At 39.8% G+C, this 13126-nt stretch overlaps 1 protein-coding gene across 3 annotated transcripts in view; it reads right to left on the reverse strand.

Moving 5' to 3' along the window:
* Nucleotides 1-1991: 1991 nt before the first annotated feature.
* LOC114564873 (guanine nucleotide binding protein (G protein), alpha activating activity polypeptide, olfactory type) overlaps nt 1992-13126 on the reverse strand; it is a 42353-nt gene continuing 31218 nt past the window's right edge. For all 3 annotated transcript variants that reach the window (XM_028592515.1, XM_028592516.1, XM_028592517.1), the window contains 7 exons: nt 7232-7286; nt 7048-7121; nt 5631-5689; nt 5257-5377; nt 4292-4422; nt 4132-4199; nt 1992-2710 (listed from right to left, as the gene is read on the reverse strand). In XM_028592515.1, coding sequence (XP_028448316.1) covers nt 2564-2710; nt 4132-4199; nt 4292-4422; nt 5257-5377; nt 5631-5689; nt 7048-7121; nt 7232-7286 — 655 coding nt within the window. In that variant the 3' untranslated portion in view covers nt 1992-2563. The remainder of the gene's footprint in view (nt 2711-4131; nt 4200-4291; nt 4423-5256; nt 5378-5630; nt 5690-7047; nt 7122-7231; nt 7287-13126) is intronic.

Genomic DNA, 13126 nt, shown 5'->3' on the forward strand with positions numbered 1-13126 from the left:
CACTCTCATTTATTCATCTCCATTCTAAACATGCTTTCCTATGTGTGTATGTATACATATTTACCGTATACATACATAGGTATGTACACCTAGGCACACACATAATTAAACATGTATAATTGTACATATATATTTATATAGACCTATAAATTTACATGTACATACATTTATAAAATTTTACACACAACGCACATTTGCCCTCACTCTCTCTCTCACTCTCTCTCTCTCTCTCTCTCTCTCTCTCTCTCTCTCTCTCTCTCTCTCTCTCTCTCTCTCTCTCTCTCTCTCTCACTCTCTCTCTCTCACACACACACACACACACACACACACACACACACACACACACACACACACACACACACACACACACACACTCACACACACACACACACACACACACACACACACACACACACACACACACACACACACACACACACACACACACACACACACACACACACACACACACACACACACACACACACACACACACACACACACACACACACACACACACACACACACACACTGTGTGTCTGTGTTTGTTTTATGTACACATGCGCACAGGCACGCACATCAGTACAGATCTCAGACACACTCCATATCGAAAAACGTTGGTTCCTATTAAAACAACACCAGGTTGCAATTTGGACACTTTCAATGGATTTCCAATGTTTGTTTAAAGCTGTGAAATTCAAAAGAAATACAAATAAAAAGGAGGAAAAATAAAACCAACAAAAGAAAGAAAAAGAAAAAAAAAGGCATGGCGCTGCAACATCTGGTCTTCACTGCAGGTAAGTGGTTAATTTGCATAATGTATACAGGTTTTTAGGATTTTTTCCCTATTTTTTATTTTTTACTAAACAGCATTTCCTTTTTTTTTTATAAACCAGAAAAAACTAAACTCTACAGAGAAAGTCCCCTACCCGCAGTCTTCCGCTGCTGATAGAGATTGACATCAAGCTGTACAGCGCAGTCGAAAACATACTTACATCTGAGCTCATTTACAGGTACAGCCATAATCAAGGCACAAAGATCTACAAGTAGATTTGTTTTTCTTTCAATTAAGTTGTACAAAATAATATTACATTTTACAGTCTGTACAGGATAATTCAACCTTGCACAGTGTACAAGTTAACAAAAAAAAGAGAATACATATTTCTCTCCCGTCCCTCCACCCGTCTCCCCCATACCCCCCCCCCCCCCTCCCCTCCCATCAGTATCTCTAAGCTAAAAGGGTGGTTTGTGTGGAAAAAGGAGGCAGGTCCGAGTCCGTGGAGGCAGCAGGGCTAAGGTGCGGAGAGCTCAGTCCCTTTTCCTTCATTTAAATCCTTCTTCGTGTCGTATTTCCTGCCCCCCTCCCACTTTAATCTTTCGCTCCACATGTCTCTCGGCTGCTTGGTGCACCCTGCAGCTTGGCAAGCTAACATCGTGACAGGGTAATAAATATTGTGATGCTACATTGTGTGTATGCTTCCTCTGGAGAAACAACAACAACAACAACAACAAAAAAAAAAAAAAAAAAAAAAAAAAAAAAGTTATTAAGGAACCTGATGCAAAGTGCATATATCTCTTCATCCACTCGGTTCCCCTCCGTCCACTCCCGTTCCTCTCCGGTGTCGTCCAGCCGTCTTCCACACGGAGAGAAGAAGCAGGTCAGAGGGGGTGACGGGGCAAAAAAAGGGGGGGCAAAGGTCATGGTGGTGATACCAGCTTTAACTGGCAGGTGACACACACACATGCGCTTGCTCGCTCACATGGCGTTCCTCCTTCTCTTCCTTACACATACACACACATTAACTAACACACACACACACACACACACACACACACACACACACACACACACACACACACACACACACACACACACACACACACACACACACACACACACACACACACACACACACACACACACACACACACACACACACACACACACACACACACACACACACACACACACACACACACACACACACACACACACACACACACACACACACTGCCTCTACACTGAGGTCCTGTAGGTGTGTGTTTTATGTATCCACACCCACCAGTCCAGGTCCAATGACAAAGCCAAAAAAGGAAGGACACAAAGGGAGAAGAAAAAAAAAAAAGAAAGGAAAAAAAAAAAAAAAAAAAAAAAAGGAGGTAGCCCAAGGCTTAGTGGAATGACAAAAATCAAGGCATTCAAAAGGAAGGATTAAAAGAAAAAGAAAACAAGAAGCGGCACGCAACAACGTTGTTCCCCAACCTTCCTTTCACATCGGTGAAATGGGGATGAATCTGTCTCAGGAGAGAGAGAGAAAAAAAAAAAAAAAAAAAAAAAAGTACAAAAAGCTAAGAAGTTAATAAGAGGAAGAGGATTTTGACACACTTCAGTAGTACTTCATAGTCCTTGACAGGAGGGGTGGTCAGGGGGTTGTTGAGGGTTTTTTCTGGGGGAGAAAGGGTAAGGAGATAAAGGGTGGAGGTGGAGGAGGAGGAGGAGGGGTTCGTCAAGGATGCAGAATGGTGGAGAAAAACACAGAAGGCTGACGGAGGCGGTCTCCCATCACAAGAGTTCGTACTGCCGCAGGTGCATTCTCTGGATGATGTCCCGGCAGTCGTTGAACACCCGCCGGATGTTCTCTGTGTCCACGGCGCAGGTGAAGTGGGGGTAGCAGTAATGTCTGCCGTCGCCACTCGCAGTGCTGATCCGCTGAACACAAGAAACGGGACAGAAGGGGATGAAATATAATATGAGCCAGGTTCAAGCTCCTCTTTTTCTTCAGGTGTGCTGCTTTTTTTTCCTTTTTTGTATCTGACCTTTGACCTTTTTCCGTTCCTTTTAAGTATCACATTATGTTTTTAATTTTTTTTTTTTTTTTTTTTTATAATAAAAGCTCTTCCAGCAGCCTCAGCACATAAAGTTAGACCACTTCCTGTCTCTGTAACGTCATGTTTGAGCCATGTGAGAAATAGTCCTTCACCATCTGTGACACAAAACGTGACAAAATATCTGCATATCATCAGTCAGGACTGTGGCTTCAATTAAAATACAGATACTAAAAAAATGTCATCTTGCTTCCTGATGTTTAACAAGCTTTTCTCGTTTAGATTAGCTGACACCCATTTTGATGTCTACTGTCGAGGGTTGAAGTTTCCCCGCAACTCTAAAATGATTACTTCTTGGGAATACATCACTCTTTCCCTGGGACTGCAGATTAATTAATTTAAAAATGACATTCATTCTAATTTTCTGATTTTATTCCAATTAGATTATGTGGTAATATTGATTTTAGTAAAAAAGTTTCTTTTCAAAGTCCATAAAATGCAAACCATACAGAATCATTTCATCCTCTGCTTTACGTCTGATTGGATATAACGGAGCGTCTGACCGTCTTTATAAAGCTGACCTGGCGTTATTCTGCTTAGTGTTTCTTTTAGTACAAATTATTCTTTGGTATCCAAATGCACAGACACACAAATACAGTCATGCAATAATCCCAGGATCTCTCAAGTATTGAGGGTTGAATAGCGGGAATTTCCTTCTGCTCAGCAGAAGGAAATTCCCGCTATTCAACCCTCCTACTGTCCCTACGAGAAAGTGAGGTAACTGACCTCCAGTGCCAAACAACTACAGCCCTATATTAGACAAAATGAAACCAATGTTGGTTATTATTAAGCTAAATCACTTGTGCCATTACGGTTTTATTATAAAAGAAGACACTGGACATGAAGGGACAGAAGGGGAAGACTTCAAAATAAAAGGCCATTAGGTGTCAGAGTTTTGTGTTGACCTTAGAAACATATCAACATAATGTATGTAACAGAAAACAACTCTACATCTGCTAAGGAACACCGTTAAAAAGCTTCAGAAAAAGCAAGTGGATTGGTTGCTTATATCCATTGTTCTTCAGCAGCTCGTCTGCGGACGACGTGTCCTCATGGGAAAGTACCAATGAGCAGAAGGGTTTTATCAAGTTCAAAGCGACATAAAATGCACAGTTGGCATTTGTTTTTGGCAGCACGGAGTATAAAACACTGAGTTATGAATTAACAGGACGAGACTATTCATGGCTGGACATTCATTAACTTCAGCTCACTTCAAACAGTCCAGACATGCAGCCATATACTTACAAGAAACTCGTCTCGGATGAAGAACTTAGCTCTCGTCACTCTTGGGTCTTCACCAGGTTCAGGAGTTGCTAATAATAAAAAAAAAAGATTCACAGTTCAACACTGACCGACATGAAGAGGAACTGTATTAGTATTTTGGGTATTTCAGCGGGGCACAAACCTTCATTTGGTATGGTGTAGCGAGCATATTCGGGGAAGTAGTCTTCAATTTTGGATTTTCCAGCTAATACTTTCTCAGCCAGCATGTCCTGCTTGTTCAGGAATAATATGACCGATATAGTGCGTAACCATCTGAAAAACAACAACAAAGTGCATGCTATGTATTTATTTTATTTAAAACAATTCAACCCCGCTTTTTAAAAATGTCCTTAAAGAAAGTCAAGAGATAGAACTACCGGTCCTTCGGGCATCAGTTTAGCTTCTATGACATGCAAGTGTGTTGATAATGAAAGAGGTGTTTTTTTTATTTAGAGGGGGGGGGGTGTTTATGCTGTCATTAGCGCCACATGAGGGACGTTGCGGTTCACGGGTGGTGCCTTAACCCCTAAGCTCTCTCGTTGTCGTTAATGACCTGTTCAAACTAGGATTAAGTATTGCATTTAAAAGGGAAATTCTGGTATAATTTTCACTTGCTGGCTGACCTAACTACATGCTGTAGTCAAAACCGGAACGCTATGCATTTTGCTTCAACAGCTATATGGATTTCCAAAGGACTACCTGCTTTATTTACGGTTGCTTTGGACTCAAAAACAAGTGTTTAAAAAAGATTTCTGTTAAATTAAAGTGTTTTGTAAAGCTGTAGGAGGCCTGCGCTTCTTGCACCATAAAGTCTGGGTTTTTTCAAATCTCTGCAATGGAGGTGGTGAGTAACATGACAGTAGTTAAAAAGGAAAACAGCACTTAGGCTGACGAAGTTGAGTATCCGAGGTTAAATTCTACATTACTGATTACATGTATGTGTTCAGTTGATTAAAGTTCATAAACCACCATTGAAATTCACTGGTTGATGATTTAAGCACTGGGAAAGTAGTAAGCAAGACAAGAAAATACAGCAGAGAAAGCCCTCCTGAAGCGGACATGTGAATTAACCACTCAGCTCAAATTTCATACATGTTTCTGACTCACCTGTTGTTCCAAATACTGCGGAAGAGGTCCAGGGCTTCCCGTAGCCTGTTGGTGTTATTGTCTTCCCTTATTACCATGTTGTAGCTGCTGCTGGCCACCACGAAGATGATAGCAGTGACGTCTAGAAATAGGAGGAGAGGAACTACATCAGGACAGCTCTCTGACATCACGTGTGTGTAGAAATAACCCCAAAAATGAGAGGTGATGTAATGCTAAAGCTGGCAGAAAATACTTTAAGACAGACAAGATGTGATGGGAGGAGAATGTGTTGTTGGTCAAGGACGTACAGTGTGGCTATTTGATGAAGAAGAAGAAGAAAAAGAAGAAGAAGAAGAAGAAGAAGAAGAAGAAGAAGAAAAGGCTGAAAGTCTCACCGTTAAAGCACTGGATCCATTTTCTCCTTTCATCTCTCTGGCCTCCAACATCAAACATGCTATGGAGGAGACAGAATACTAGGTCAGACTAAGACACAACAACATACTCGCTGCTGCCCTCTTTAATCAAAGAGTTCATATTTCTAGTGGGACATCAAGTACATATTGTACTGTAGTTAGTCGCCTGGTTTATTTTTAATGATTATTCTTATAAAGAATTTCTTTTATTTTTTTAGATCATCACAAAAGCTCCGTTTCCTGTCTTGAGCTAAATCAGGCCTGGTTAGATCCTAGATCTTAATAGGACAAGTCTGGATACATGGATAATCAATTAATGAACACACAATATGAAGAACAGCATTATTTGCACATACTCAGTACCCTGTGTGACCCTGAATGGATGTTTGGAAGTCATCAAAGCTGAATAATGAGAAATGCACACCCAAAGGGAAGTCATGTCCCAGAGCTTTTACATCAATCATTCAGGATGATATAATTTGATACAAAGGCCCGTTTCAGATGGTAGAATAAGTCTGTTGTGTCTGCGACTGCGGAAATGGGTCATCTCATCTTACATCATCATGCTTTTATAACCGAAACCAATGGGCAAAAACTTTCAACTGGTTTAGAAATCACACCGGTCGACCACGGACGATTCATTTGGCATTTTAGGCAATAAGATTTACACTCTTTCTATCTCAACCTCCAGCCACAGAGCAGGTTGGGTTCAGTGTTTTGTTCATTATTATTACGAGGTACGAACTTATGACATTTGCACGAAGGTGCTGCAAAAAAGGAGGCACAGTCAGATGTTTTTTAAAAGCATGTCAGTTTCAAATTATTCGCAGAAAATGGAAAATGCCTGGAAAGCCTGCTTTTCAGGAACGGGTGAATTAGGAGAAGCTGCTGCTAATGAAAGAGTGCAGACAAGATTGAAGATAAGTGGGGCGGGGGCGTGTATATATTTCTTTTCATAAAATGTCTTTATTTCTAAGAAAGCTGCTATGTATTTTTGGGAGACCCCTCTGTGTTTAGGTGGGTGGAACTGGGAAATTGTGGCTGTTCCGTGTTTGGAAATAGGCTTTATTTTTTCTAATTCAAAGTACTGATGTTAGATTTCAAGATAAAAACCATATGTCATAAAAAGTATGTATGTTCTACAGAGGTTTTTGGGCCACTTACATGATTACAAACTTATGTAGGCAGTTAACAAGCTTCTTGGCAAACGATAAAAATTTATGTGATTTGCTTTACTTTCTGGGAATCATCAGCATGGATGACGCATGTCTTTGACTGAGCTGAATGAAAAATGTGTGCAGTAAAGAATAAACTATTAATTAACAATATACCAGCAAAGAGAAAACACATCTTCATCATTAATGTTTTATTTTCCGAGTGAAAGTTGAGCAAGACTTACTGAAAGTTCACTTTGTCTACTTGGAACCTCGTCTCGAAAATCCCTGAAGTTAACACTCGGCAGCGTAGCAGGTCCTGTAGAACATGGAAATGAAGACGTAACCAATTCAGTAAAAATTAAGACAAGCAAGCTTTTGGGGGTAATTTACAAACTATAAACTGTGCACATTATTGGGAGGACTGACCTGGTCCGTTGGTGTGTAGTCGTTCTGTCTTACGGAGTCAATTCTGTCCAGGAAACTGCAAAGAGAGAAACAGAACACACTTAGATTTTGCACTAAGGTCTATCCATTTCTATATGCTATGGGAACATGAAAGATATTAAGATTCAACTACATTAAACAATACAATGTCACTACGTATGAAAAAACGTCACTCCATTCCAAATAATCAAAGAAACAGAGCTCATCTCACAGAGAAACCCAAGGCCACTTTCAACAGTCACAACACAATCTTATCTATTTATTTCAACCTATTAACTGCAATCTTCAAATCTGATCACATGTCAACATACGTGAAACCTATCTCTTGTGCTGCGTCAGTTTCAAACAGTTATTTAGACGTTCATGTGAGCTACACTGGCTGCTGCAAAAGGCGGCTGCCATGTCTGACTCCCTGTAGAGGCTCGGTAGGCCGGTGTTAAGGTAGCTGGTTGCCACAAGAGGGCAGGGCTGCTCAGTCTGGGCTATTTTGGTCTGTCTCTAGCCAGAGTGATTACATAAGGCGGTTATTGTGGAGGTTAGACAGCTTGCTGTTGCCTTCTCTTCACTACTGAGAGAGCATGTGCAGCAGCAGCAGCAGCAGCTGCTGGGCCTCTCTGCAGCACAGCAGGCTCAGGACACCGAGACTGGGGACGCACAGTCACACAGGCCCCTGGATGGTCTGAATCGCACAATTAAAAAGACCCCAACAACGCTGGCCCAAAATTTATAAAGACTTTAAAAAAAAGCTCCATTACTACACTGCTGTGAGAAAACCACTATACAGGTATTTAAGGTACATTATGATACATGATCAAAGCTTTACATCTAGACAAATATATATACACATACATTATCCAAAACAGCCATTAATGTTCAACAGGTCTCTCCGAAAAATGTAGGTATTTAGCTTTCTGTCACCTGAACTAAATTACTAAAGGAGCAACAGCGGACCACACCAGAGCTCCAAAATAACTGGGGCCCAAAGCAAAAATGCCCTTGAAAATACTAATGGTTCAAATATGTTTGCCAGCATGAAATGCAAATGTAAAGCAAAAATCAATCTCAATCAATCAATTTTTTTAAAGCAAAAAAACCAAACGTTTGATGGTTCCAACATCTAAAATGTGTCTTAAATTATAGAAAATGTCTACCAAACAATTGATCAATCAAGAAAATAATCAACAGATTAACTGATAATGACAACAAATAGTGCTAGTGTCAGCTCTATTTGTTACCTAAGATTATTCCTAAATTAAATCATAATCACTAATCAGTACTAAGGAGTAGTCCAGGCCACACAGCCATGATTTTAACAACAATACTATTAAATAAAAGTATGGAGAGAATGGTCCAAATGAAGTAAAAGATACAGCAGAGGAGATAAAGGTGTGTCAGGTATTTCTGGAGGAGAAGAGTTGCCAGCCTAAAGCTGAAGTTGGTGAGTGAATCCAGTATGTATGTAGGACACAGATGTGGACCAAATAGGATATCTCGCCATCCTTAATTTTTCACCCAAACCGTCTGTAGCTTCAGGATGTCACAAGACAGTCGACGCATATAAGAGGAGTACGCCAGGGTTTTTGCATGGTTTCAGCCGGAGATGGTTGCCAGTTCATTTTCAATTCAACCTTAAAAAAGTAGCCCACCCAACACATCCATGTAGAATTAAATAAGCGGAGAATGAATGCTCTATTATGAACCATTAGATAACAGAGACACAGCTCATGTGCTCTGACAACGTTTTCATCACACAGACTTTATTTCTGCCTCACACAGTCCACACAAAAGGAGAAGTAAGGCTATTTCTGAAAGTGCACTACACTTTCTCACACAGAGTAGATGCATCTACAATATCACCAGACTTAACAGTATTGAGGAAAGGAAGGGCTCATTTAAAATGATTTTCCATGAGGAAATGTTACGCAAAATTAACTATTCATTGTTTTTATTGACTTGTTGATTTAGTTAGAACAATGTCACAAAAATGACAAATGCACGCCACATGTTGCCACAGACTAAAGTGACATCTAAAAATTGCTTATTTTTTCTTTTAGTGCATGCTACACTGTGTACTCATTAACCAGACGAGATATGTGTGCCAAGTCATCTCCCCAGGCTGATCAGAGGTCTAATCCAGTATGAAAAACTCCTGCAATTCTCCACACCTTGTCTTACAAATTGACCTTTGGACAGTTGTTACTTTCTTTCTTTCTAAAGACCTTTACCACCTAAACCTGAAGCTTAAACACCCTGAGGAGTTTATGACCACTAGTTATACTGCAGAGCAATGGGTTTTTTTCCGCTTGTGACCCCTCGTCATAGTTGCTCATCTGTACATGTTGTAAGAAGTATAAATGAAGTTTGATTTTCTCCTCACAGATTGATTCATGTTTATAATTTTAAGAGGCCAGAAGAGGTAAAACTTCACAAAAACAATTTGTATGAGAATGGAGTTTTTTTTCTCCTTTCTCACCTGGGGCAATCAATTCATTAAACACTAGATTCAACTAGCAACTCCTTGTGGGCTTCCCACTCCTAGAGGGCAGTAATAACTAAATACAGTTGGTGACCCCCCAGAAAGGTAGCAATGGATAGAAACATCATGAAGAAGCCTAGCAGATGTGAATAATGCAGGTTTCCAAAACATTTTCAAAAAAGCTTGACACATTTTTTATGAGGTCAGAAATGCGTTCAAAATGTATGTTCGACATTACTGATTAAGGGCCGAAAATAAATTTATATTCATCTAATTATTTCTTTAGTCTGCTGATTATTTTCTCAATTAATCATTTAATCTCTAAAATGTAAATAAACTGTGACAAATGTCCACCACATTTCCTAAAACTCTAGGTGGTGTTATCAAATAGCTTTTCATGTCAGACATCAAAGATATTCAACTTATCATCACACAAAAAAAAAACAGAGAAAAGCAGCAAATTCTCACAATTAAAAAGCTGCAACTAGGAACTTTTCTCGATCGACTAATCAATTATCAATAATCAATTTCTGTTTCAGCTCTATAATAAAGAGTGCATTTTAATGAGAAAGTAAAGTAAACAAAAACGTTTTTGCTACTACACACATCATCTTGAAATGGAGAGGAAACACAAATTGCCGGTCAAACTCAGCAACAGGCACAGATGTACGTTGGCATCATTTTGGCTCAAGAACCACATTTAGCAAATCACACAATCTATTTTTAAATTAGTACTTCCTTGGAACAAACGCGAACACAACCAGCAAGCCCATTATACTGCACTGTATTTGACAAGACACAATATACAGTTGAGTAGCACACACACTCATCTCCCCTGAGCAGACACAGATTCACACACAAAAAAAACAAACATACTAAAAACCCAAAATCTCCAGCAATCTACTGCAACAATGTGAGAGTATTTTTAGTGAGCCTTCATTGCAGAAACATAGCGAGGTTATAATTACTGAGCACTTTGTGACTGCCATGTGACAGAAGTACTATTGGTAGAGCACTGGAGAGCCAAATATAGTCCTTTTACCCAGCAAGAAAAAAAGAACAAGGGTCCTGGATGTAGGAAGAAATGCAGAAAAAGATAACATTGATTACCGAGTGGCCGTCCAGATAATGCCTTATCATAAGGTTTGGGTGCAGTTTTCAGAGGCTACGGTTGTTCTGGTTAAGTGCTACAAATAGACAAGCTGGGCTTTAGCTCTGGGGAAATATGTGGTTTGTGTTGGTTTCTTCAACTTCCTCTCAGAACTATTTTCTGGTGGCATCAGGGATCGTTATGTTATGTGGTCGTTTTGTCAAGTTTGTGGATTTAAGGGGTAACAGACCACCAGTTTTTCCACTTTGTTCTTATTATGCGTACAGTACATGAATGGTAAATTATGGTTTATAAAAACAAAAAGATCCAGTCCTTGACTCTGATTGGCTGAGCCGCTTTTTTTCCGCAATTTCAGTATTACTGCGCCAATTAGTCCGCCAGGACGTCAACGGTTAGAAGTACTCAACGCAGTCATTCAATGAATGCACACAAAAAAAAAAAAACAAAGATGCTGGCTAAAGAAACAAAGAGAGCCTATAGGAATGTATGTTTGAGCAGCCAGTAAGTTTATTGCTGCCACCCAATCCACCGAACTTTTATCTCCATCCAAAGTGGACAAACTAGTCCAACAACCTATGGTAAGCTGCATGTATGCATTTGTATGCTCACTTTTCTATAGCTAAAAACTGCACTACTATCTTGTCTATTACAATCCTGTCTGCTGGGCTGGGTTGTCTCTGTATTTAGCCCAAACACACTGTACTCATCCTGCGGGCCAGTCTGGGTTGCTATGTATAGGCCCTGTTGTGGACGGTATCACAGTGACAATATATTGACTTGGCCTGGTCTTTCTGTGTCGTTGGCCTCATCTTTCCATTAAAGACACACACACACACACACACACACACACACACACACACAGATATGTTGAGGGACAGTTGATGCGGGTGGGGGCCTCAGGCCTCAGCCCCCACATGGTCCAGGTCACATGCTGCTGCCCATTGAGCAGAAAAGAGGGTAGAGGGAAGATGGTGGTAGTGGAGAGGCGGGGGCATTAAAATGCTTCACACTGAGGCTCGGGGACATGGGTCACCCAGCTCCACGGGGTCTTCTCCCTAAACCAGAGCACTGATATAAGGTCTCGTACCATTAGGTCACTTTTGGAGAGCCACAACAAACAAACATCTAAACAAACAGGCCAAACTACAAATAAAGCTACAAACACAATTAAGTAGCCAACTGGCTAAGAAGTGAACCAAACAACTACAATTTCATTTAAAGATTCAAAACAAACTGTCTGCATCAAGTCAACACATGTCCAAAAACAAAAAGCCAGTTGCGGACATGTGCAATAGTAAAAAGACAGTGAAAAGTTGCAACAATGCTGGAGTAAAGTCTGGAAAAAAGTTCACTTCACACCAACCAACAGCTTGCAGTCTCGTGCTCATTTGATAATTGGGTTGACTTTTTACAAATAATGGACCATCTTTAATTAGCAGTTCAGAGGATCCGATCAATAGTTTCCATATTTTGAGCCGCTCAGGCCAGCATAATGGACTTTCACTTTAGTCTCCAACTGACTGGTGACAGCGCTTTAAAAACTCACTGCTGGACACGGCAGCAGTAGCAGTGCCACAACTTTTCTAACTGGTGAAGCTTTATTTAAATGTTTTTATTTTGTGCCTGTACATATTTTCTGGTATCATATTTACTGTAACTCAGTTGTGTTTTAGATTTATTTTGCCATGAACAAAGAGAACAATTCAAAGTGACAATCCATGTAATTAATTTGGAATAAATATAAATAAAAGGAGTATGAGCAGCGTTGTTCTAACATTGCAGACTGAAAAAAGAAAAGAACACCACTTTTTCAAAGTTCATTGATGGGGCATCAACGTACAGACCACACTGTTTGACAAACAAACGATCTCTGGGAAGTGCAAAAGCAGAAACATGACAGTAACAATGACTGCTCATTATTAAACAGGACACTAAAAAACAGGATCTCCATTTCAAATCTTTGATAAGGGCTTCATCTAACAATTTTATTCAATTATGGATTCATCTCTCAATTATTTATCTTAAAAACTTTGTCTATAATATGTCTGAAAATAATTTTTTTAGGACTTGTCAGAAGCCAAGGTGATGTGTTCATATATCTTGTTTTCCAAATCCCAAAGATATTCAGTTTAAATTATATATAAACAGAGATACGTAGCAAATCCTTACATTGGAGAAGTTGTGTTCTTGCTTTAAAACAAAAACTGAGTTATTAAAATAGTTGCTGATTAATTTTCTGTCTATCAATTAATCAAATAAATGACCAAGAAATTTAGCAGCACACAGAGCC

Source organism: Perca flavescens, chromosome 12 (assembly GCF_004354835.1).
Source record: "Perca flavescens isolate YP-PL-M2 chromosome 12, PFLA_1.0, whole genome shotgun sequence".
Taxonomy (NCBI): domain Eukaryota; kingdom Metazoa; phylum Chordata; class Actinopteri; order Perciformes; family Percidae; genus Perca; species Perca flavescens.